This window comes from Carassius carassius, chromosome 15 (assembly GCF_963082965.1).
Source record: "Carassius carassius chromosome 15, fCarCar2.1, whole genome shotgun sequence".
In the NCBI taxonomy this organism is placed as follows: domain Eukaryota; kingdom Metazoa; phylum Chordata; class Actinopteri; order Cypriniformes; family Cyprinidae; genus Carassius; species Carassius carassius.
Window position 1 is genome coordinate 14,061,105 of NC_081769.1, and position 23,780 is coordinate 14,084,884.

Sequence of the window (23,780 nt, forward strand, 5' to 3'; positions counted from 1 at the left end):
ACTAAAAAGTGAGATTTAGTAATTAAAAAAGGAAACTTGTATGACTTTTTTCACACCAAAAGTCAGTACAATGACCCCAAAAGCATTTGGACACCTAAGTCACACTTACATGCATTCATGTCTTTTCATTGTATAAAAAATATATAAAAACCTATGATTTTCAGTTGAAAGAAATATAAATGCTTTTAAATGCTAGTAAAAAAATCTCCTTGATACCAGATAATTAAAATGATGATTAAAATGATTTCTGAAAGGATGGACTCAAAGGAATAAAAGAGAAAAAATGTAAATGTACTCCCCCTCAGGCCATCCAGAATGTAGACGAGTTTGTCTCATCATGTGAACAGATTTGGAGAAATCTGGCATTATGTCAGTTGCTCACCAATGAATCCACTGCAGTGAATGGGTGCCGTCAGAATGTTAGTCCAAACAGCTGATAAAAACATCACGATAATCCACACATAATTCACATGACTCCAGCCCATCAGTTAATGTCTTGTGAAGTAGAAAGCTGTGTGTTTGTAAGAAACAAATCCATTATTACAGTGTTAAGAACTATAAACTGTGGCTTCTTGCCAGTTCATACCAGTTCATAATCCAAAATAACACATTTCTCCTTTCACATCAAAATCCATAGACATATTTGATCAAAACTGTTTTGGACTGTTTTTGCTTATAAACAGTATTTGAGCTGTGCATATTTCTCACCTGAATCAGACAATACGACTTTTTCACTGGGACAAAGCAAAATTGTGGCTAGAGAATTTTAGCTAGAAGTGACGGTTTGAAACAAAAAAATGTCTTGTTTAATTTGTTAATTACCAACATGCAGAGTTGTGAGAAGTATACTTGTAGATTACTGTGATGTTTTTATCGGCTGTTTGAACATTCTGACGGCACCCATTCACTGCAGAGGAACCACTGGTGAAATCTTTAATATCTTAAATTATATTATGGTGAAGAAACAAACTGAGCCACATCTCGGATGGCCTAGCGGTGAATACATTTTCAGCAAATTTGCATGAACTGTTCCTTTAAGAGTTCATTTACCATAATTTTAGCTTTCCTATATATATATATATATTTCCCTTTTTTCATAATTAGACTATATTTAGCTTATATTATTTACTAAGTGAGAAGTTTAATAAGGACTTTTAAGTATATTTTCCATATGTTATGCATATCTGTCTTAACTCAAGATTGGATTTGATTGTGCTGTGAAATTGTGCGCTTTATATTCTTTATTTGAGTCCTTTGGGAAGGGACAGGAAGGAAGGCTCAAGAAGGATAAATGATGCAAAGGATGGATGGGGTAAACGTGCTTTCTAGAAACATTCTGTGGGAGGTTACAGCACTGTGAGCTTCTGGCCAAATGAATGGGTTGACCTGATGTGTCCTCTGATCTGTATCCCACTCCTCATAACAGGCTTCTGGGAGCTCCTCTGACAATTAATGATGAAGACCCTCTACTCCCACACAACATCACAGGGATAACGAGAAGAGGAACAGAGAGAAGGGCAAAAGAGTTTAAAGAGATTTAGAGAGAGAGAGAGAGAGAGATAAAGAGAGAGAGAGAGAGAGAGAGAGAGAGAGAGAAATGCTCCCTGTAGAGTCATTTTAAAAAGTAGTTCATAATGATTATTTTTCAGATACACAGTCAATGCACATTCCAAACACTGTATTCAGAGCCACGACAAGATTCACAATGTTCACCACAACAGTGTTTACACTACAGGTCAGAAATCAGTTTGCAATAATTTATACTTTAATAATAATAAATGCTTATTATTATTATTATTAAAGCATACTTTTGTATAATAAAATTTTACTATTCAATTCGATTTAGAAGAATAAAAAGAAAATCAGTCTGACAAGCATTTTATTCCAAAACGTAGTAAACAGCCAAGGTAAAACACCAGCAAACACAACAGTGAAGGCAATCCAAATCGTAGTCAAGAGAATGCAAGGGTCAGGGCAGGTAGAAGACAATTAATAAGCGAGAGACAGTCCAAGGTAATACACAGATAGAACAGGCATGAAGGAAAATGCTCAGAAATGTACACCGGGGCAATACAAGACTTTGCAAAGAGGAAGGATCTGGGAGAAGCTTATATAGTCACCTAATTGGTGTCAGGTGTAGGAGTAATCAGGACCAGGTGTGTGGGTGTGTGTGTGAGTTTAGTCCGAATCAAGATCAGTACTTGGGCGAGCGGGAAGAACTGCGGGAGTCTCGTTCGTGACAGAGCCCCCTCCCTGTGAGCAGCTCCTGACGCGTGGAGGCAGATGATGCCGGGGTCTTCCACGTGGTCGAGGGGCCGGTTTATCCTGATGCATCCTATGAAACTCAGTAGTGAGTGTGGGGTCGAGGATGTCCTTAGCATTGACCCAGGAACGCTCCTGCGGACTGTACCCCTCCCAATCTGCGAGATATTGAAGGATGCCACCCCGACGTCTTTAATCGAGCAGTACTCGAACCTGGATATATTTCCTCGCCATCAACCATGTTTGGAGGGGGACCCTAGTCACTGGTATGCTCTTCTGGCTCCCCTCTCGGACCACCGGCAGGTTGGAGAAGAGACACATGAAAAGTGGGAAAGATGCGATAGTTAGTGGGTAATGCCAAACGGTAGGAGACTGGTGTTACTTGTTTAATAATTTGGAAGGGACTGAGCTTTCTACATGGAAGTCGAAGGCGGAGATCTCGGGTAGACAGCCAGACCCATTGCCCTGAAGTGTATTCTGGATTAGGACGATGATGACGATCAGCTTGAGACTTTTGTCTTCTCACAGCATAAAGTAAATGTGTGTGAGCTTGCTTCCATATGTTTTCACTCATTTGGAGCCAGTTGTTGACAGCGTGTACCTCAGTAGGTTCTCCTGATCATGGGAATAGTGGTAGTTGGAAGCCCAATATGCATTTAAACGGAGTCCAGTCAAGGGTTTCTGTAGGGAATTTTGCGCATATTCTGCCCACATAAGGTATTGGCTCCAGTCAGACTGGACTTCAGTCTTTCTGTTTGACCGTTGGATTGTGGGTGATATCCAGATGTGAGGCTGATGTTGATATTGAGTTGTTGGAAGAATACCGACCAAACTCTTGAGGTGAACTGAGGACCTCGATCCGACACAATTTCATCAGGAAGACCACAGAAGCGAAACACAGAGTTACATAGAGCCTCAGCCGTTTCCAGAGATGTGGGTAGTTTGGGGAGGGGAATTAAACGGCATACCTTGGAGAAACGGCCAGATGAGACCATGGTCTATGAGGAACTGGCAAGGGGAGCAGTAGGCCAGCTGGTAATTGTCTGGGAGTCTTACTTATATTGCAGGTAATGCAACTATGGATGTAGTCAGTGGTGTCGGTTTTCATGGTTGACCACCAGAATTTCTTTTGAAGGAGATGGTAGTTGAAGGAGGGTAGCAGTGATCCCGCATGTCCCGAAAGATGTCATTGATGAAGGACTGAAACACAGAAGGACTGTTAGCAAGACCAAAGGGCATAACAGAATATTCATAGTGCACGGTACAGGTAGAGAAAGCTGTTTTCCATTCATCACCTTCCTTGATGTGGATGAGATTTTATGCATTACGAAGATCTAGCTTGGAGAAGTAATTGGCCTTGTGAAGTTGTTCTAAGGCCGCTGGTACTAGGGGTATTGGATAACGGAATTTAATAGTAATGTCATTAAGGCCCCGGTAATCAATACAAGGACGAAGGCCTCCATCCTTCTTCTTGACAAAAAAGAAACCCGCTGATGCAGGTGAGGTCGATGGTCTGATGAACCCCTTGGAAAGCTCCTCATCAATATATTTTCTCATGGCTTCAGACTCTGGTTGAGATAACGGGAAAATACGGCTCTTAGGGGGAGTGGTACCTGGTAGTAGATCAATGGCACAGTCGTTAGCCCGGTGAGGAGGTAGCTCCGAAGCCTTGACCTTACTGAAGGCCTCTATGAGATTGGTGTATTCTGAGGGAAGTGTGGTTGTTTGCTCTGTAAGGGAAACAGGTCAATTTAGCTCAAAGGGAATCGTTTAAGATTTTAAAGGGAATTTGAACAGAATCACTGTTTCACAGCTGATCACTGAGACGCCCTGCGATTCACTGAACGAGCCGTTTAACATCAAATCTGCACTGGATATTAATATCCAAACTATAGTGAAAACACTATCAATTAGCACAGTAACAAGATCGGCAGTTTAAGACATTAACTTGTAAGCACAAAACACAAGATACTTCTCTTTTCAATATGAATACGGCTTTATTAGATAAATCTAAGACATATAAACTAATCTAACACACAAACCCACGCACTCACACATTCACACAAGTTGCAGGAAGATCGAAAGTTAGGGAAAGATGAGTTTAAGAGAATGGAAATGTGGAATCCCAAGTTTACAGCAAAACGTTAAATTGCATAGACATGAACAACCATCAATCACTTAATTAGCCCTCGCATTGAGTGCCTCAATGAGGTTAAAATTATATTAGATACACCAGTAAAGGTCACAGTCTGGAGGTTACTTGCGTCTCCTGTGAAAAGGGAGTCCCCTTTGTTGTCGTTGAAAGGGGATTTTCAATGTCGCTGATTGGCTGGAAGTTCAGTGGTCGCTGAAGTGACGTCTTGGGAAGCCCTGGTTGGGCGTTGGCTGAATACGGATTTGTGTGCGGGTTGAAGTTGAAACTCAACGTTACAAAAATTCGTGTTCAATCAGAACACGAAACTCTCAAATGGAAAAGAAAAGAAGTAAAGTTTGACGAGACTAGGTTGTGTTTCTTCTCATCGTGGCTAAGTAGCAGCAGGCGTGCAGGCTGAAGCACGCTGGAACCGCGCTCAAAGAACAGTTATGACAGCATGGCTAAAAGCTAAAGCTAAGAAGCAAAGCTAAAAGCTGGCATGACTGATAGCAAAAGCAAGGCAAGAACTAAAAGCAGACATGACTAATAGCAGAAGCATAGCTAGAGACTAAAAGCAAGATTTTTTAAAATCTTTAACTGTATTTAAGTATACAGTATTTAAACTGGCCTGTTGGCCACACCTCAAATGTTGTCTTGACCAATCAGATATTGTCTTGGCTCGGGAGTATCATAAATCATATGTTTATCTTACCAAGCATGTGGTCCGAATTTTCCCGCTCTTGCAGGGTCTAATTTTGGACATGATTCCTATAACAAGAATATGATACATTTGACAAATAATTGATTGTCAGGACTATTTCAAGCAAGCAGATTCGATTACATAGATACTAGACATGAATATGTATCCTTAAGCTATCCCATAGTTATTAAAAGACATACACAATAAGTGATTATAACATGATAGTCAAATGTGTGGGTTACATACAAATGAATATGGAGTTAAGCGATGGACTGATATTCATTTAGAAGTCATTTTGGAGTTCATTTTGGTCCATATATATGTACAAAAGACAGTTTCTTTGTCATTCTCTTGACAAAGATGTCTGTGGAGACCAGAGGTTCAAAGCCCCTCCCCCCTTAGGAATTTCAGTCTGGTTCTGCTTGGTGGGGGAAGTCAAGGGATCTGGTGTATAACTCTCATGGGTTTACATGTGATGTCCGGCGTTGCTTATCAATTACGAACAACAAATTTGACAATCTCTTCTCCGAATTGAAATTGTCAATAATTGTTCTAGTGGTGTTAATGTTGAAAGCTGTTCTGTGGAAGCTTTGGTTGGTTGGTTATCTTGCTTGGGACTTGTGGCACAGAATGTTTTATGACTTCCTGTTGCCTTACTGAGGAATTCAGCTTGTGTTTCAGCCACAGCCCTGATCGACTCTTTAATTTGTCTGGTTCGAGTCATTTCTGCTACAGCTCCGATGACTCCGTGAGCTTGATGGCTTGAATTGTGACTGCTGGCTTGTCGTTCAGACATCTGGTCTGACATGAGGGATCCCACTGACTGATCCGGCCCTCCTTCCAGAAAAGGAGTGGATTGTGTTGTCTTAGCCAGGGCAGTCCAAGAATGACTGGATTATGTGGTGATGTGATGATGTAGAAGTGAATGTTCTCTTTATGGAAGGTCTCGGTCACCAACAGTAGCTCCACAGAGGTGTGTAAGACCCTTCCATCTCCAAGAGGTCATCCATCTAGCGCCTCCACTGCCAGCAGAGAATTACAAGGAATCAATGGAATGTTATGTTGTCGGGCAAACTCATGTGACATGAAATTCCCCGCTGCCCCTGAGTCCAATAGTGATAAGGTGGATATATAATTTTTTAGAGACAATTTTATGGATATCTTTAAGCATGTCTTGGAGTAATATGCCTGAATGCGTGAACTCATCACAGAAGAAGTGCGAAGAGGTGGTCATGTAGGACAGGAAGCCCGGAGGTGACCCGCTTGTCCACAGTAAAGACATAGACGTTGAGTGATGCGGCGTTCACGCTCCTCTGGTGATAGTTGAGTATATCCCAGCTGCATGGGTTCCTCGGAAGGATATGATGAAGTGTTTACAACCGGGTGGTTAGTTGGAGTTGCTCTGACAGGGCGACGAGATCTTATCAGATTGTCAATTTTAATCGCAAGTTCAATGAATTGGTTCAACAATCTTCCCTCGTCCCTGCATGCCAGTTCAGACTGAAGTTCCAGACTGAGTCCTTTGCGGAAAAGCAGTTTAAGCGTACTCTCAACCCAATCCATTTGAGCTGCAAGAGTGCAAAAAGATAAGGCATATTCAACTGCGGTGTTTCTGCCCTGACATAAAGCAAGTAACAGTTCATCTACAATTTTACCTCCTTCAGGATAGTCGAATATTTCCAGGAAACACTGGAGGAAAGTGCTGAAAGAGGGGAAAGTTGATCCATCCTCCTTTACAACTGCGTTGGCCCAATCCAAAGCCTTCTCAGTCAGTAAAGAGCATACGAATGAAATCTTACTGATGTCTGTGGTATACATCACTGGCTGCTGGTTAACATACAGAGAGCATTGCACCTCATGGGATTTCTGTTGAATTTTTCGGGGAGAGCCAGGCGAGGATTCATCGAAGGAATGATTCACGCTCGGCTGGCTAAGCGTTGACTCCGAAGATGACATATGAATGCTCCGAAGTGCACTCACTAGCTCCTCCAAGAGTGTTGTTAGTTGAGTTAGCTTTTGCTGATGAGCAGAGAGTTGATTTGCCTGAGCTGACACTTCCATGGAAAGTTGAGCAAGAGCTGCTGGATTGTGCTGAGGAGAAGTCTTCTGTAACGAAGCATCAACAGAGTGAGAATCCATCTGCAGCTTTATTCCAAAACGTAGTAAACAGCCAAGGTCAAACACCAGCAAACACAACAGAGAAGGCAATCCAAAACATAGTCAAGAGAATGCAAGGGGCAGGGCAGGTAGAAAACAATCAATAAGCGAGAGACAGTCCAAGGTAATACACAGATAGAACAGGCATGAAGGAAAATGCTCAGAAATGTACACCGGTGCAATACAAGACTTCGCAATGAGGAAGGATCTGGGAGAAGCTTATATAGTCACCTAATTGGTGTCAGGTGCAGGAGTAATCAGGACCAGGTGTGTGGGTGTGTGTGTGAGTTTAGTCCGAATCAAGATCAGTTCTCTGGCGAGAGTTCCCTCTGGTGGCGAGCGGGAAGAACTGCGGGATTTTCGTTTGTGACAATAATATATATACTTATAAATCTATTAAACTGATCAAATGTTTAATATTCTAATATTTATAGCATTGTTATTAGTTTCGTAAAATCGGATTTTAGTGTTAAATTATAAATAATAATAATAATAAAGTTCAATGGCACAATATTATTATTATTATATTATTATTGTTGTTGTTGCTGCTGTTGTTTTAAGGAAAAATACAATGACTATTAATTAATTAATTAAATACAATATAAAATTAATACAATAAATTCAAGTGGCCATTCCAAAATATAACAGTGTGCATTAATATGATTACCTTATCAGATGAAATAGACTAAAATGAGGTTTGAGTGCGGTTCTAAGGCCAGTGATGGCATGTAAAGATTTGGTTTAGAGTCTAAATTTGTTCTTTTTAAAAGAAGACTGTACATCTCAGTCTTTCATTCTGAAAAAGCTCAGTTTTTATTATGCTGTCAAGCAAACACGAATCACCCTGCAATGAGAATGTCATTTATTCTTCTCTGCAAATGATAACAGGAAGAATTTGTCTTCTGTTCTGTTCACTGTGCTGTGCACTTCTCTCTGGGACATTTTTCTGGGAAACCTGATTCACCCTCGACTTAGAAAGCCACAATGGCGTAGGTGGTAACATTCAGGACAATAGCAGTCAAGGAAATCTGCCTTTTCCTTTGTTGCAATGTATAATTTCCTGTTTTCCCCCAACCTTTTACACATATACACAGAATGTGATGGGATCAGTTTTTATTGATGCTGCTGAACTGAGCTTTCCTGAAAGCTTTTCTCTAAATGCAGAGGCAAGATCTGATTTACTGACTCAAATGAAACTAAAGCTGTTATGTAAGAAATGTTCTCAGTTCAGTTACTTTTATTTGACTCTTGCTACTGTATATGGTTTAAGCTGGTATAAGTTTCTAAACAGAGTTTAGAAGTGAACTTTTTTTACGTCTTCATTTTTTATGCTTCTGTCCAGTGATTTCATTAAGAAAACTTCAATCATATATTGTGTTACACATGGAGACTCAAGCTAAGCAAAAGAATGATTATTAACATTTTTCTAGACTGAGCAACTTGTGGTTGCGAAGCAGATAATATCCCCAAAATAGTATCTTACCTAAATAGGTAATGGATTAAGCATTACTGGATCATCAGCGGGAGGGATGAAAAGAAGGTTGTGTGTGTGTCTGTGTGTTTGTGTCTGTCTTCTCGTGTGCATGTTATACAGTGTATATTTGTGATTGTTGACAGATATTTCCAGTGTGAGGGCTGAGGTGTGTTGGGAAAGCAGACTTCAGCAGGTTAAAAGTCAGAGAGAGGCTGTGTGGTTGTGCTAAACCCTATAGCCTGACTGTTATTCTGAGGTAAATCAATACACTCCAGCAGTCATGGTCTGATTGATCATTCAGTGAACTGTCCCTTCCCTCCCAGTGACATGCACAGCAACATGTCTATTCATAGAGCTTTATCAATACAGCACTGAAAGGACAGACAGCAAAGCCTCTTCAGAAACAGGCAGAGAATGGAGAATACCAACAGAAATGGGCCAAGGAGAGATTTCCGATGTCACCATGGCTGCAAATGGCAGCATTCATCTGGGGAAAAAGAATCCTTAACGGTGATTTGAAATCATTTACACAGAATATTCTTCAAAACCGCAGATAATAAATTATTCAAATGGCAGAAATATTCTTTCACCAACAGAACCCGTAATTTATGCAAAACAAAAATGATGTAATTATTAGCATTTCCATTCATCTCAGTAGCAGTTGATCAGAATAGTGCACACAGCCTTGGAAGGGCCCTCCAAAAATTGCCTATAATATAATAAGACTCTCATTTATATGTTTACAAAAAACTTGAATGGCCATTGATGGAGAAACAGCCTTTTTACCAGAATAATAATGAATGGATAATAATATTTTTTTTACCAACCAAAACACATTGTTGACAATGGCCTCCATGTCCCTGGGGGCAAGTGGATTTTAAATACCATTTCTGAAAAACCTATTTTTATCTTTGATAATTATTGTAAGTTAAAAAAGAGTTTGACTAAAATGGTGAGGCAGTAACCACCCATTCATATCTAAATTTGCTTAAACTGAGTCACAACTTCCACAGATAGTTTCCTTTAAAATGGAAAATTCTTTAAACCTCATGTTGCTGCAACCTATGACTAAAACCTGCATCAGTAATTTTTTCTATATAATGAAAATCAGTGGGGTCCAAAGTTGTTTTGACTTTCATTGAAGGGCTGTTACTAGCAGTTATTTTGGTAATGAAGTAATTGGTTGATCATTCTGACAATTAATAGTGTAATCGGATTATTAGCCTTTAATTAATTTTATGTAGGAATAAAGACAGACCTAAGCGAACAATAGCCTTTAAAATAATTTAAAATACATGAGACAGTAATAACAAAACTTTTAAAATACATAATGTATAATAAACAACAGAGCCAATGTACATTGCGCATTAATGTCTGCAGAGGTGGGGTAGATGCGTATTATATGTACGTGAAAACTGTGTATCATATACACGCCAACAAATTGCATATCATATGCATGTGAAAACTGTGTATTATATACACGCCAAACACATGCATATCATATGCATCCCAAAGTAAATTTTTGCATATCAAACCACGATTTTCTGTTTTTATTTGGTGTACTATTTAAACGCATTTTTATGAGACTGGGCTCAGCGGTTCATGTGGAGCAGCATTTACTGTGAACGGAGCCACTCGCACGCATGTAACCAACATGCAGGTAAATAATTAAAGTCCATATATTAAACATATATTAAACCCGATTTGATAAAAAATCTATTTAATTGAATCATAGACTTTGTGAATTCACAATAGCATTATGTTTTATTATGATTTTTAAATGGGTTTAAAGGGGTCATATGATGAAATTTAATTTTTTCCTTTCTCTTTGGAGTGTTAAAAGCTCTTGGTGCTTAAAGAAGATCTGTAAAGTTGCAAAGACTAAAGTCTCAAATCCAAAGAGATATTCTTTATAAAAGTTAAGACTCGTCAACATCCACCTAAAACGGCTTGTTAAACACCCCCACATCTCTACATCATTACATTTAGTAGACACTTTCATCCAAAGCGACTTACAAATGAGGACAATGGAAGCAATCAAAAAAAAAAAAAGAGCAATGATGTCTCAGCTTAACGCAGTACACGTATGTCACAGTGTCTGGTCTGTGTTTCCCTGGGTGTCCACTAGTGGTCTCACTTCCCCATAGTTACCCCACTGCAGGCACTACATTTCCCCATGAGCCTTTATCCCATTTATCACTGTTAATTGCACACCTGTTATTGCACTCAGCTGTCTTCACTTTCATCGTCATCACCTGTCTATATATACCAGCCTGTCTCATTCTGTTTCATGGAGTCCTTGTTTTCTGTCACCTGGCTTTCTTGTGTTCCCTGTGTTTTTCTTGGTTCTTGTTCCTTGTTTTGGACTTATTTATGGTTATGACCTCTTGCCTGTTTTTGGATATTGATTTTTGGATTACCCTTTAAAACACTGCATTTGGATCGCTCGTTTCCTGTGTGCATTTGTGACAGAAGAAGGACTCCATCATGCCCAGATCCAGCGGTGTGGGATTTCGTATCCATTCCCCAGCCACCATAGAGGAGCGGATGGGGAGACTTTCAAACTTAACCACACTCCGTCAAAAGGGGAGTGAGGTGGGTAGCTTGGCGCAAATGTTCTGGACCATGGCGGTAGGAATGGGGTATAATGAGGCCCTGAAGGACTTATTCAATGCCTGTCTGGATAACCCTGTGCCGGAGTGGGAGATGAAGGAGCTGGAGATCCTGGATTTTTGGGGGTTCACCATGTACCTACAAAATCGGTCTCAGTGGGACCCCCCAGCCACACCTGTCTTTCCAGGTGTGATGGCCGACTCTAGACCTGTGTCTCCAGACAGGAGGACCGCCAGCCTAACGCCACTGCACAAGGAGGTCGCCAGCCCAGCACCACTGCACAAGATGGCCGCCAGCCCAGCGCCACAGCACAAGGTGGCCGCCAGGCCAGCGCCGCTGCACAAGATGGCCGCCAGCACAGAGCAACTGCACAAGATGGTTGCTGGCCCAGCGCCTCTGCAAAAGATGGCCACCGGTCATCAGTCAGGTACCCATGGTCCCTCCAGAGTTGAGTCAGGTTCCCGTGGACCCTCCAGAGTTGAGTCAGGTTCCCATGGACCCTCCAGAGTCGAGTCAAGTCACCATTAACACTCATGAGTCAAGCACTACCACAGTTAGACCTCAGGAGTCAAGTCAAGTCACCAATGATCTTCATGGGCAAAGTCGTCACCAATGATCTTCAAGAGCAAAGTCAAGTCACCGTTGATCTTCCTGAAAAAAGTCAAGTCACAGTTGATCTTCCTGAACCCAGTCAAATCACCACAGAACTACAAGAGGCTCTTCATGTCTCTGCTGAACTACCAGAGCCTCTCCACGTCTCTGCTGAACTACCAGAGCCTCTTCACCTCTCTGCTGAACTACCAGAGCCTCTCCACCTCTCTGCTGAATTACCAGAGCCTCTTCACGTCTCTGCTAAACTACCAGAGCCTCTTCACGTCTCTGCTGAACTACCAGAGCCTCTTCATGTCTCTACTGAACTATCAGAGCCTCTCCACCTCTCTGCTGAACTACCAGAGCCTCTTCACGTCTCTGCTGAACTACCAGAGCCTCGTCACGTCTCTGCTGAACTACCAGAGCCTCGTCACATCTCTGCGGAACTTCCAGAGCCTCATCACGTCTCAGCCGAACTTCCAGAGTGCTCGTCCTATCCTGTCATGGCCATGGAGGCCATCCATGAACTCACCGCCTGCCCTGTCAAGGCCATGGAGGCCATCTACCATCTCATCATGGCCACGGAGGCCACCCTTAACCTGTTCATGTTCTCTATTACAGCCTTACCTGACCAGACTTGCTCTCCTGTGCAATCGATCCCACTGTGGTGGTCCTCTGCTCCGCCCTGGTGGGCTTCTGTCTCAACTGCACGGCTGTGGTGGTCCTCTGCGCCGCCATGGTGGGCTTCTGTCTCGACTAAACGTCTGTTGTGGTCCTCTGCGCTGCCATGGTGTGCTTCTGTCTCATCCGCAAGGCTGTGGTGGTCCTCTGCTCCGCCCTGGGGGGCTTCTGTCTCGTCTGCTCGGCTGTGGTGGTCCTCTGCTCCGCCTTAGGGGGCTTTTGTCTCGTCTGCTCGGCTGTGGTGGTCCTCTGCGCCACCCTGGTGGGCTTCTGTCTCGACCGCACGGCTGTGGTGGTCCTCTGCGCCGCCCTGGTGGGCTTCTGTCTCGTCCGCACGGCTGTGGTCGTCCTCTGCTCCGCCCTGGGGGGCTTCTGTCTCGTCTGCTCGGCTGTGGTGGTCCTCTGCACAACCCTGGTGGGCTTCTGTCTCGTCTGAACTGCTGTGGTGGTCCTCTGATGGGCTTGCTGGAGCCACAATCAGTTCAGTCTTGGCAAGGTTGAGTTGAAGGTGATGGTCCTTCATCCAGCAAGACATATCTGTTAGACAAGCTGAGATGTGAGTAGCTACCATCGGATCATGAGGATGGAATAGAGTTGAGTGTCATCAGCATAGCAGTGGTATAAAAAGTCATGTTTCTCAATAACAGAATCTAATGATAACATGTAGACAGAGAAGAGAAGTTGTCCATGAACTGAGCCCTGAGGTACCCCAGTAGTGCTGGTAATTGAGGAAATACATCAACTTTGCACTGTGGATCACCGGATCTGCTTTCACTGTAGACGAAGCGGAGTCCAGCCCGGGGTCTACACTTATGGTTGCCGTAAGCCCAACGGACACTCCTTCATAGTAACCGCCGGCCGCGCCGTTCTCAAGCTCGCCTGTCTCTGCTCATTCAATCCAGCCTCTGCTCACTCAAGGCCGCGGTGTGTGACACTGTTTTGTTGAGAAAGCGAAACTACTTTGTTTAGCCTTCCAAAAGAGGACATGACTAGAAATCATGTTTATATCACATTTATAATGGGTTTTATGTTTATGTCTCGTCGCGCTGGCCGAACAGGGCATCACAGTATGTTAAGGGGCATAACATTTCCGTCACAATGTACTGGATAACTGGCCAATGGCAGCACACCTCGCTTTTCATATCGATGAGACTTCTAAAAATCTACGTGTTTCAGAAGGCAGGGCTTAGAGGAGAAACAGAAATGTACAGTATGTGGAAAATAATGTGCTTTTTTAACCTTAAACCAGATGAACACATTTCATTTACACCAAATACACCAAATAATGTTCTTTTTAGCAGCATCATATGACCCCTTTAATACCATGCAGCCTTGGAAAATATTCCAATAATGCATTTCATGGATTCTTGTATATGAAATGGGCCACTTCTGGTATTTTGCTGGTTATTGATGAGGACAAAATGCATTTTTTTTAAATCCAGTACTCAAATTAAATCAGGGAATCGTGCCCAATTTCATGGTATGGAAAACATACCATACCTTAAAATATCTTGAAACATCCCTTAAAATGTTTCCATGTGCATCTTGCCAAAGAAAGAAAGTCAGGTTTGGAATGACATAACTTGAGTAAATGATAACATTTTAATTTTTTTGATTAACAAACCCTTTAAAAAATAGTTGCATAGGTCCCCTGACAATGTGTGTCAATAGGGTTGTTGTCTTTGCTGTACAATTAGACACTTCCATTGAAATTTATGAAGTAAACAGAAAAAGCACTTTCTGCACATTATCTGATCCAAACCGCAAAGTGCTCTCACCCTCAACCTAAATGTCCTGCAGGAAATACCAGGCTAGACTGAGTAACCTAATAAAGCCACTGCACCTAAATCATCAGACGGAGCGGAAACATGCCCCTAGAATACAGCCAGATGGAGATGCTAATTGGGTTTGGACCTCCAATAAACAGTGCTGATGCCTTTGGGCTTCTACGTGGCCGATCAAGTAGCTGTATGAGGATGGAGGTGGACTCGGGTGACGAATTCCCACACAGTGAGATTGAACAGCTCTTTATGAAGGATGAAAAGGCAGTGAGCAGAGGAAAGAAAACCTCAGAAAGAAGGTAGGAGGAGGGAAGGAGAACTGATGCAAGTGTGTAAGCGTGAACCTGAAATGTTGGCAGTCTGTCTGTGAGGCGTGTTGCCCCAGATGAGCCGGGACCCATGGGAGGACAGAGATTTCTCGTCTGTTTCCAAGTACAACTACAGCACCGGGCTCCCCTGCCACAGGCAACCTGAAACGAGTACATCCCGCTGTTAACGCCACAAACAATTATGATGAAACTCTGAGGGGAGCAAATACGTAGCCATGCATACACAGCACATATAGGTAAACCAACATATTTCTGGAGGGAAAATTGCTTGTTGTGGAGACTCACAATCACACCCACTCATACATTTCCCCTTTAGCTATCTAAAAGATAATCTGGGTTGTTATTGTAAACTAAAAATAAAACCAAGGTGAAAAAAAATAGTTTCTATAATCAAACTATCTTCACAGGAATTTCATCATCTGTGTTTTTGTGTTCCAGACAAACTGTAGGTGCTGCCCCATTATTTCTGGTAAAAAATAAAATAAAAATGTAGTTGGTAAAAAGGTCCATTGTCAGTAGTGTAGCAATATACTTTATGAAGAGCTCACACAGAAGTCCCTTCAAAACCAAGCAGCTTGCTTTTGGTCCTTTGTGAAATCCGTGGGGAAATACTTATGAATTTTCGTGACCAATTAGAATCTGTTGCGAAATCTGTGTGGGGAGATATTTTTGAATTCGCTTGTCAAAAATTCACCAGACAACAGGAAATGTGACTGCAAAACAAACCAAAAATTACAGTGGATATGACATCAAGGGACAATAATGCTCTGTTCATTATAATCATGCACTGCATTTTCATCTTTTTTGCTGCTTTCAATGTTTTAGCCCTTAAAAATCTGGCAGAAGAAGTTTCACTCATCATTTGTAAAAAAAAAAAAAAAAACCTTTTGAAAGTGATTCCACTGACATGGTTTCTCTGTGTTGTTACATTAAGCTATAGCTGCGGTGTGAACTTAGAACTATATTCTAATAAATTAAGAAAACTTTATAGAAAACTTTTTATTGAAACTGTTATATTTTAGTCATCTTTGGCCAGTTGTCTCATTTATAAAACTCTCCGTAGATTTCATCCTAAAATTTTATGTAGGCACAAAAGCTAAATTTTGTGTACACCCAAAAGTTTTCAGATTTATAAAACCATGCGCACGCCAAATAGTTCTCAGATATTTTAGATGCTCTAATTCTTTTACACTGGCCAAATAGAATTTCGATTATTTCAAATTAAATGTATGCAGTTTGCTGATAAGATATTTTAGCTATTTTAGTGGAAACAGATAAACACATATTTATTGCAGTGTATTGTCTGATTCGGCGCATCACTGACAAAGTATTGTAAAAAGGAAACATGCAAATCTTACCGTTTTCTCCTAGCTATGTCCTTCAAATATAGTGGAATTTTTCATAATGTTGTAGAGATTACTTTACACAGCAGTAACACCTCCGTGCAGCTGTGGTTGTACAGTAATCCAGCAGTGTCCGCCATAATTAATTACGCATCATCGATCATTGTTCTTGCAAAAATATTTCTCATAAAATGTGGTCTGTAGTTTAGTTTAAAGATTAATTATTGTGCACCTATAGCACTCCTCGCTTTAATAAAAATAACATGTCACAGGAAAAGAGTTTATTGTTAATGAAATTATGCAATTATGTTGTTTGTAAAATTATGTAATTTCAGTGTTAATCTCTTTTAATGCGAGTGGAATATTTATTGTAAATGTGTATATCGACATGAAAACAGAGTTTGAAGTCGTTGTTTACTTCATTAATTTTCTCACTCCATGAAAAAGAGTTTTATGAAAAAGCATGGTTAATAATGTCCATACGGTGCGTACATATTTACGGCAAGTTTATTTTGTATAAATCCCGATATGTGCGTAAAAAAAATGTGTACGCAATTTCTATGCCTATTTTGTGTGTACGCAACATTTATAAACGAGACCCCTGGTGATTTTCAGTGACTCTTAACGCCAGTAGGTGGCAACAAGCAACTTTTTTAGTCACTGAATCTTTCACCCAAACGTCGGATTTTCCATTGTGTTGCGCTGGAACAGGCGACAGTTGATCTTCTGCTTCAACTGTCAATACTGGGTCTAAAATATAAGTTATTCATAGAATTAAACTTATTTTCTCATCCGCTTGTTTGTTGTAACATATAAAAGCATATGCGTGTCTGTGATGGCTTGCACGGCCGTGTTCCTACAAACGAATCTCATTCGAAGTCGATTAATATTCCAAATAATATTTTGTGCAGCACTCATGCACAGAAGATAGTGCTCGATAGGAAATTAGTATAAAAGTAGTAAAAACAAATGCTACTTGTATTGTTTTTAAATGAATTATTATTCACAAACTCCTACTTCTACTACCATTGTGAGAAATGAATAGACTAGGCCTACATTGTTTATTCTCTTCACGAACCATTTTCTTATTTGAAGAGATTCTTAAAAGGAGTTGTTTTTTTCAGGTGTAGCTAATTTCTTTAGATATTTTGAAGCAATTTTGTGTCCAAATGTGCAGCCACTCTAGGTAGCTCTAAACACACACACACACACCCAAGCCATGAATGAAAAAGTATAATTTCTTGGTCAGACAGTGCACCTAATCCATTTATTGGATCTAGGAGTTGCAAAGAGAAAGAGACAGACAGACATGAGAGACAAAAAGAGACTGAGATCTTTGAAGCAAAGAAAAACAAGTGAGCAGACACTCTGGAACTGACACCTCCTTCTCCCACACAAAGTGGTCATCATCCAGTATGGAACAAAAACATGCTGCAGTCTGATCTAATTAACTAAAGAGCAATATTTGCTCACCCGGAGGACAGCTAATGCAGCACTGCTTTTATATGGAACGAGGCGAGAGCAAGGAACCAAAGAAAGAGTGCAGAGCTTTTAGAGTAAACACATTTGGTGCCCTTGAAAAAAAACATTCTATAATGTACTCGGACGAAAATGTATGGACATAATGCAATTGAGTTTTGGTGTGTATATGTGTGTTGCTTCAAGTAGTCAAATGTATTTCTGATGCAAAAGGCTGTAATATATATAAACTCCATCACCTTTTGCCTGTGTAACTGTGTTAAAGCAGAGCATGATGTACGTGCTGTCTGTGATGTGACACAAAGCCCATTGTGGTGACCTTCCCTTTTGATGTGCTCTCTTGTTCTTGTTCTCTCTCTATTACCCTGTTTTGTTGAGAGCTCTCCATTTAGCTCACATTTAAATTCAGAAAACGCTCAGGAGCTTTTGTCTGATCCAGCTCATGTCGTGGAGGTGACAGCACTGTCTTTGGCCAGGCATATATATATATGTATGTTTGTGTGTGTGTGAGTGTGTAACTCCAGCTTACACTTTGACGCTACACCCAAATGCTTTAATAAGACTAGAACGAATAAAGGCCAGTGCTGACGTGGATGAGCTATTATGGGCCCCCTGCCACTTCGCTTTTTACTGTCCATCTATCAGGGCTTCTTGCTCTTTACAGACATGAAAATACATATCCTGCCTATCCCTTCAAAAACCAGCATGGGAAGTAACATACAGATATTAGAGTGTAGGTTATTTGTGTGTAAATGACAAAGAGTATTTTTAGATGCAGATGGGGTCTTTGAGGTGATCTGGATCTGCTGAGCACTCTGAAATACTATGAAAAAATGAAAATTATCTCATCCTTCACATACTGTTATGTAGTTGCAAACATGTATGTATGACTTTTAAGAAGATATTCTGAAGAATTTTGGTAACCCGATTTAGGATAGCAGCTTTTCCACCACATAAGAAAAAAAAAACATACTTTAACGAATCATATATGACATAAATTTTAATTGTGAGATAAGAAGTCATAAGATAAAAGTTGAAATTATGACATGCATAAATATAATTTTGACATACAAGGCTGAAATTAAGACAACTTCTATGTCATAATAGTGTCTACTTATGTCAGAATTTATGTTCTCATCATTTTGATTTTTTAATCTTTTCATGACTTAATATGGCATAATTTTGAACTTATCATGATTTGTTACAATTTCAGATTTTGTCATAGTTATGATTTATTAATAGCATAATTATGATTTATCAAAGCACTTTTTTTTAACTTAATATAATTAACTTTTTATACTATTAACTCTCATAATTATGACTTAGTATGCCATCATTTCAAAATCATAATTTTATGTCTCAATTTGAACTTTTTTATCTCATAAATATAATTTACCAAAGCATCTTTTGATGGACTTTCAAAACAATATTTTATGTGTGGACAGAAGAAAAACAATCTCAAAATGTTTCACAGAAGAAATAAAGTAAAGAAATAAAATTTTGGAATGTAATTTCATGATGACAATATTTTCATTTTTTTTTTTAGATGAACATATTAAGCTTCTAACTTTTATAATGTCATCTCAACAATTGAAAGCAAAAGCTAATTCAGTGGTGCTTTTTGATATTAACCTTAATGGAAGTGATTTACTGATTTAATGTGTATATTTGCAATAAATAGTGCCATTAACTGACCATCCCAGTGAGCTCATATAGGCGACTGACTGCTGTACACTCTATGCTCTATGTATAGATGCAGGCTAATTCCATAGTTACCTAGTTACTAGCACTTAAGCTCTTACCACAATAGTTACTACTATTAGTAACCCTTCACAAGCACCCTTGTTTTAAACTCCCCTTAAGCTCATCCTAAAAACCATTAACCATTGTGCTTGAGGTAGTGCAGTAAGTCCTCCTTTTTAAAAGCTCAGTCTTTGTTTCTCAAAAATTGATAAGGAAAACATGGATCAGAGTTTAGTGCAGTGTGACAACAGAAGAGACTAAAGTGAGAGTTTTAAATAAAGTTCGACTGTCACACAGATGGCTCCCCCTGTGAGCTCTGAGCTACTAATTCATCTTAAACACACTTGGCCAGCTGGGAAATCCCTCCTGAAGAGCAACACTGACCTCAATATACAACCTGCCCGGTCTACAAATGACCACACACATGCACACATAGCACAAGTTAAACAAGTTCAGCTTGGACTGTGTTGGTGCTTAAAAGAATGTGTTCTCCTGAGAACTGTACTTGACAGTGCAGAATTTCTATAGGATATCTTGGCAAATTAAATATGACATGCAGTACACCGTTAAAAATAAAAGTTCTTTGTGGAAGCCAAAGGTTTCTTCGAACCCCTGAGGGGACATGGTGATGGAAAATAAACGAGATGGGTGGAAAAATTATATTTCAATGCTTTTGAGTTTGTTTTGCAAAACATTCTCATTCTCATTCAAAAGTGTTGCGTTCCCCTGAGAAATATTGCATAGTTGTTTCTCCCACCTCATATTATTTCCATCCTAAAATTTTGTGTGTGAATGCAAAGTTTTTTTGGGGGAGTGAAAAATTTGGCTAGAGAATGCACAAGCATTACAATAACATTTTTCTTTCAATTTAAATATATTTCCCTCACCATGTCCCTTAAGGGGCTTCATAGTAGGTTCTGCTTTGAGTGTTCAAAATTAGAAATTTGAGCGAAAGATTATACAATTTTTTTTTTTCATGGCTGTCAAACGTATCATGATAAAAAAAAGAAAGAAAAAAGTAAGAAATATATTTAAGATAATAAAAAAATAATTACTTCATTTTTACACATAAAAGCAGCATAAAACAATATCAAAGTAGATTTTAATTTTAAAACTATTTAATTGTATATTTAATAATTTCATGTATCATTTAATATTCAATATCAAATATAAAAAAATTTAACTGATGAATAAGTTTTCACGTTTTATGTATAATAGGGGGCCCTGTAGCCCTGTAAAAGGGCCCAGAACAGGATAACCTATAACTATCTGGTATCAGGCAATACAATTTTAATAACATTTTAAATATATATATATATTTTTTGTTAGTAATTCGATTGCATATTATGTTTTTGCCATTGTGCCTATGCATTGCCTTATCCAACCTGCATTCATATTTGAATCAATATAATGCCATATGTTCAGTTTTAAATGCAAGATATGAATGCAAGATGTTGCATTTTACTCTGCATGCCGAGCACATAAACCCTGCGAGAGTGTCAGCGGCGTAGCTCAGAGCAGCAACGTGTCAAGCAAAATGCAGGGAGGAAATATTTATAACTCCAGAAAACCGGTAGTGTGTCTTTTTATGGAGGCCAGAGGCATGATAATGGAAGAGAGATGGAGTGAGAGAAAAAATGAAAGAAGAGTTAAAGATAGACAGCATACTAAACCGAAAGAGCGATAGACACAGAGACATGCCTTCTGGCTGTAGATGAGGGCCACAGCTGTGTTTGGTGCGATATTTTTAAACGCATCAATGCTGCTCCAATCCCTGCACCGCGCCTGACCTATTTATAGCCCGAGCCGGCCATTGTTCTATTTCTGTCACCTGTGGGCCATGCTCTTGTTGATTCGCATGCAAATCAGTCTCCTCCTCTCTGCAGCAAGCAACTTGAAGGAAAACCAGAAAGAGAGAGACAGAAACAGGAGCTGAATGCAACTCTGAACAACCTTAGACGATAAAAAATACAACCAAAAAAAACTGGTTGAGAGGGAGGGAGAACGAAAAACAGTAAATCTGACACATCGGGGAGAAAATGACAAGCAGTTTTGTCAGGACAAGAGGAAGGCAGAGTGTAGAGCATGTGAGAGACTCTCCTGCTGATTCTCAGAGCCACTTAGGTGTCAAAGCGAAGGAGAAGAAGCGAAGAGATGAGCAGAGCAGAGGAGGAGTGAAGCTTTTTAGTGTTAGTGAGGGGGAGCTCTGTAACTCTTCGGGTGTCGCTTAAGAGGAGGAGGAGGAGGAGGAGGAGGAGGAGGCAGGGGCGAATCCTGGTCTCTTGAGAGAGAGAGAGAGAGAGAGAGAGAGAGAGACAAACACAGAGAGAGAGGCCGAGAGAAGAGGAGGGGACAAGCTGACAGCAATACAGGAAGAGCAGGGCTGGCAGACGATGTGCTGCTAACTGAAGTACTAATGCTCCAGACCATTTACGAGGCTGACTCCTGTTTCTCCGCAGACATCATCGGGAAACACCGGCTGCCTCGGACCCCTCACGACACTGACATGCACAACGTCAGCAACTCAGGTGACTCTTTTTGTAAGATCTCGGTCCGTATTTTGAACTGTGATAAGAAGGGTCTTGAACTGGTGGAGTTTTATCCTGCAGGGCTGCCCGGTTTAAAGCGCTGTAAGATTATGTTTGTTATGTTATTATGCTGTCTGAGGAGAAACTTTCAGGAGAGCATTGTTCTGTGGATGACTGTTAGTGGGTTTAACCTTTAAACCACTAAACTAACAAAGGGGCAGCTCAAGGTACTGTAATTATCCTGTCAGACGTCAGAAAGCTTAGGTTATAATGGGGATAAAAACAGAACACGTACAGGATGTTATGCGACTTTAGCCTTTCATTCAGGAGAGAGGAAACTTCCTGAGAAATACGGCGTCAACATGAAAGGGACGTTACTGTTCGCATTTCGCCAAAGACAATCAACCCGTTCTATTTTTGACCTGACTCTGTTTGAGGAGAGCTTGGGTCTGACATCACCGAGCAAGGATGTGTTAGCTTTATTGTCTAAAATTTGAGCGTGACTCATTTTTGCTCTTTGCTGTTGTTTCTGACTTGTGGTCGCTGCCAGAGAGCCGTTCGCGCAAACTCTGACCGGTTCAAAACATGTTGTTCTGGGAAATCCATGATATGAAAGTTGGGGGAATGTGGGGGAAGGAAGTGCGTATATAATAAGACAGATTGAGTCATTTCGGTTCCTGAAAGAAGGGTGGAGGACATTGCTTCACCTCTGATTTTTCTCTCTTTGCACTTTTCACCGCTGAACCACAGGAGATGCTCTGCCTAGATTTCAGCATCGTTGCAACATAACTGAAAGTACGCTACATTTTTTCGACTCGCAAATCAGCGCCCGCACTGCCTAACGCAATCCTGTCATTCTAAATATAGTTCTAACTCTCATTTTATACGAGCACTGTGTACAAAGACAAGAGAAAGACTGAGCTGTCGTCTTCAATAAGGCTCAGCAAAGCAACCTGTTAGGGGACTAAGTCCAACCAGCCAGGGCAGTAGGGTACCCGTTTCTCGCCCTAAACTCCTCCGCCTAATACCGAGCCATTCAATTAATGCTCATCTGTCCAGTGAAAGCCCCGTACAGGCATGCATGGCATTAAAAGAAGTATGCAGTTAAACAACAGCCACCCGAGCGAGGCAGGCAGGCCCACTGCTCGCTCTGTGGGTCAGCTATTCTTAGTATGTTATTCTCAGCTTATAGCATTAGAGTGCTAAGATTAGCCGCCGTGGCACTCTGCTATCATACCATCTCTACAAACTCTTAATATACAGTGGAACAGTTATTATTAACAGTGAGTTTTTCACTGTCATGTGATATGCGGTTATGTTTTACATCCGTTATTGTTGAAAAGGGTTCTGCTTGTTAAAAATGTCTGATACTTCTTTTTGCATTCTGCTCGATGCAAATAGCACTGCTGCAAATAATTCGGAGTGTGGCGTATCTGGAGTAGTTAGAGCTTTTCACTGTGTGATCAAAAGACAAACTGCGATTAATTTGTTGTGGTTACTGAGGCAAATAGGTCAAGTTAAGTGTTCCTTAAGAGTGCCGACTTAAGGATTTAATCTGTAACACTGAACATGCTCAAGGATTCAGCTCTTTGGTTCAAAGCAACGCTTGAAAATATGTGATCAGAGTCGAGCCAGAAATCTATGGGAGCGATGCTGCTGTCGGAAGATGTTTATTGTAATGCTAATGTGTACCCGCTGTCAGTTTTAAAGCACTGAAGCTCGTCTTCGTACAACTGTTATAATCATTCTGACAATTCAGAGTAAAGCAAATGTTAGAAGGCTGAATATTCTGTTGACTGAACAAAATATTTTGAATGAACGGTTGAAAAGTCATCGTCTGTTTGGTGTGAAATGTCTTGTAGTACTACAATTTGTTCTGGTTTATTTGACATGTCTGCTTCAGCAAAAACACAATACAAAGTGTCTCAAGTGTAAAGAACTCATAAAGACATCTAGTCTAATACA

At 40.5% G+C, this 23,780-nt stretch overlaps 1 protein-coding gene across 3 annotated transcripts in view; it reads left to right on the plus strand.

Annotated features, from left to right (window-relative positions):
- hdac9b (histone deacetylase 9b) overlaps nt 1-23,780 on the plus strand; it is a 58,448-nt gene that overhangs the window by 6,959 nt on the left and 27,709 nt on the right. Inside the window, exon 1 of one of the 3 annotated variants that reach the window (XM_059567497.1) lies at nt 21,581-21,815. The exons of 1 other annotated variant lie outside the window; for it this stretch is intronic. In XM_059567497.1, coding sequence (XP_059423480.1) covers nt 21,704-21,815 — 112 coding nt within the window. In that variant the 5' untranslated portion in view covers nt 21,581-21,703. Of the gene's footprint in view, nt 1-21,580; nt 21,816-23,780 lie in introns of those variants that run through there. One more of the 3 variants, XM_059567498.1, reaches the window with a different exon arrangement.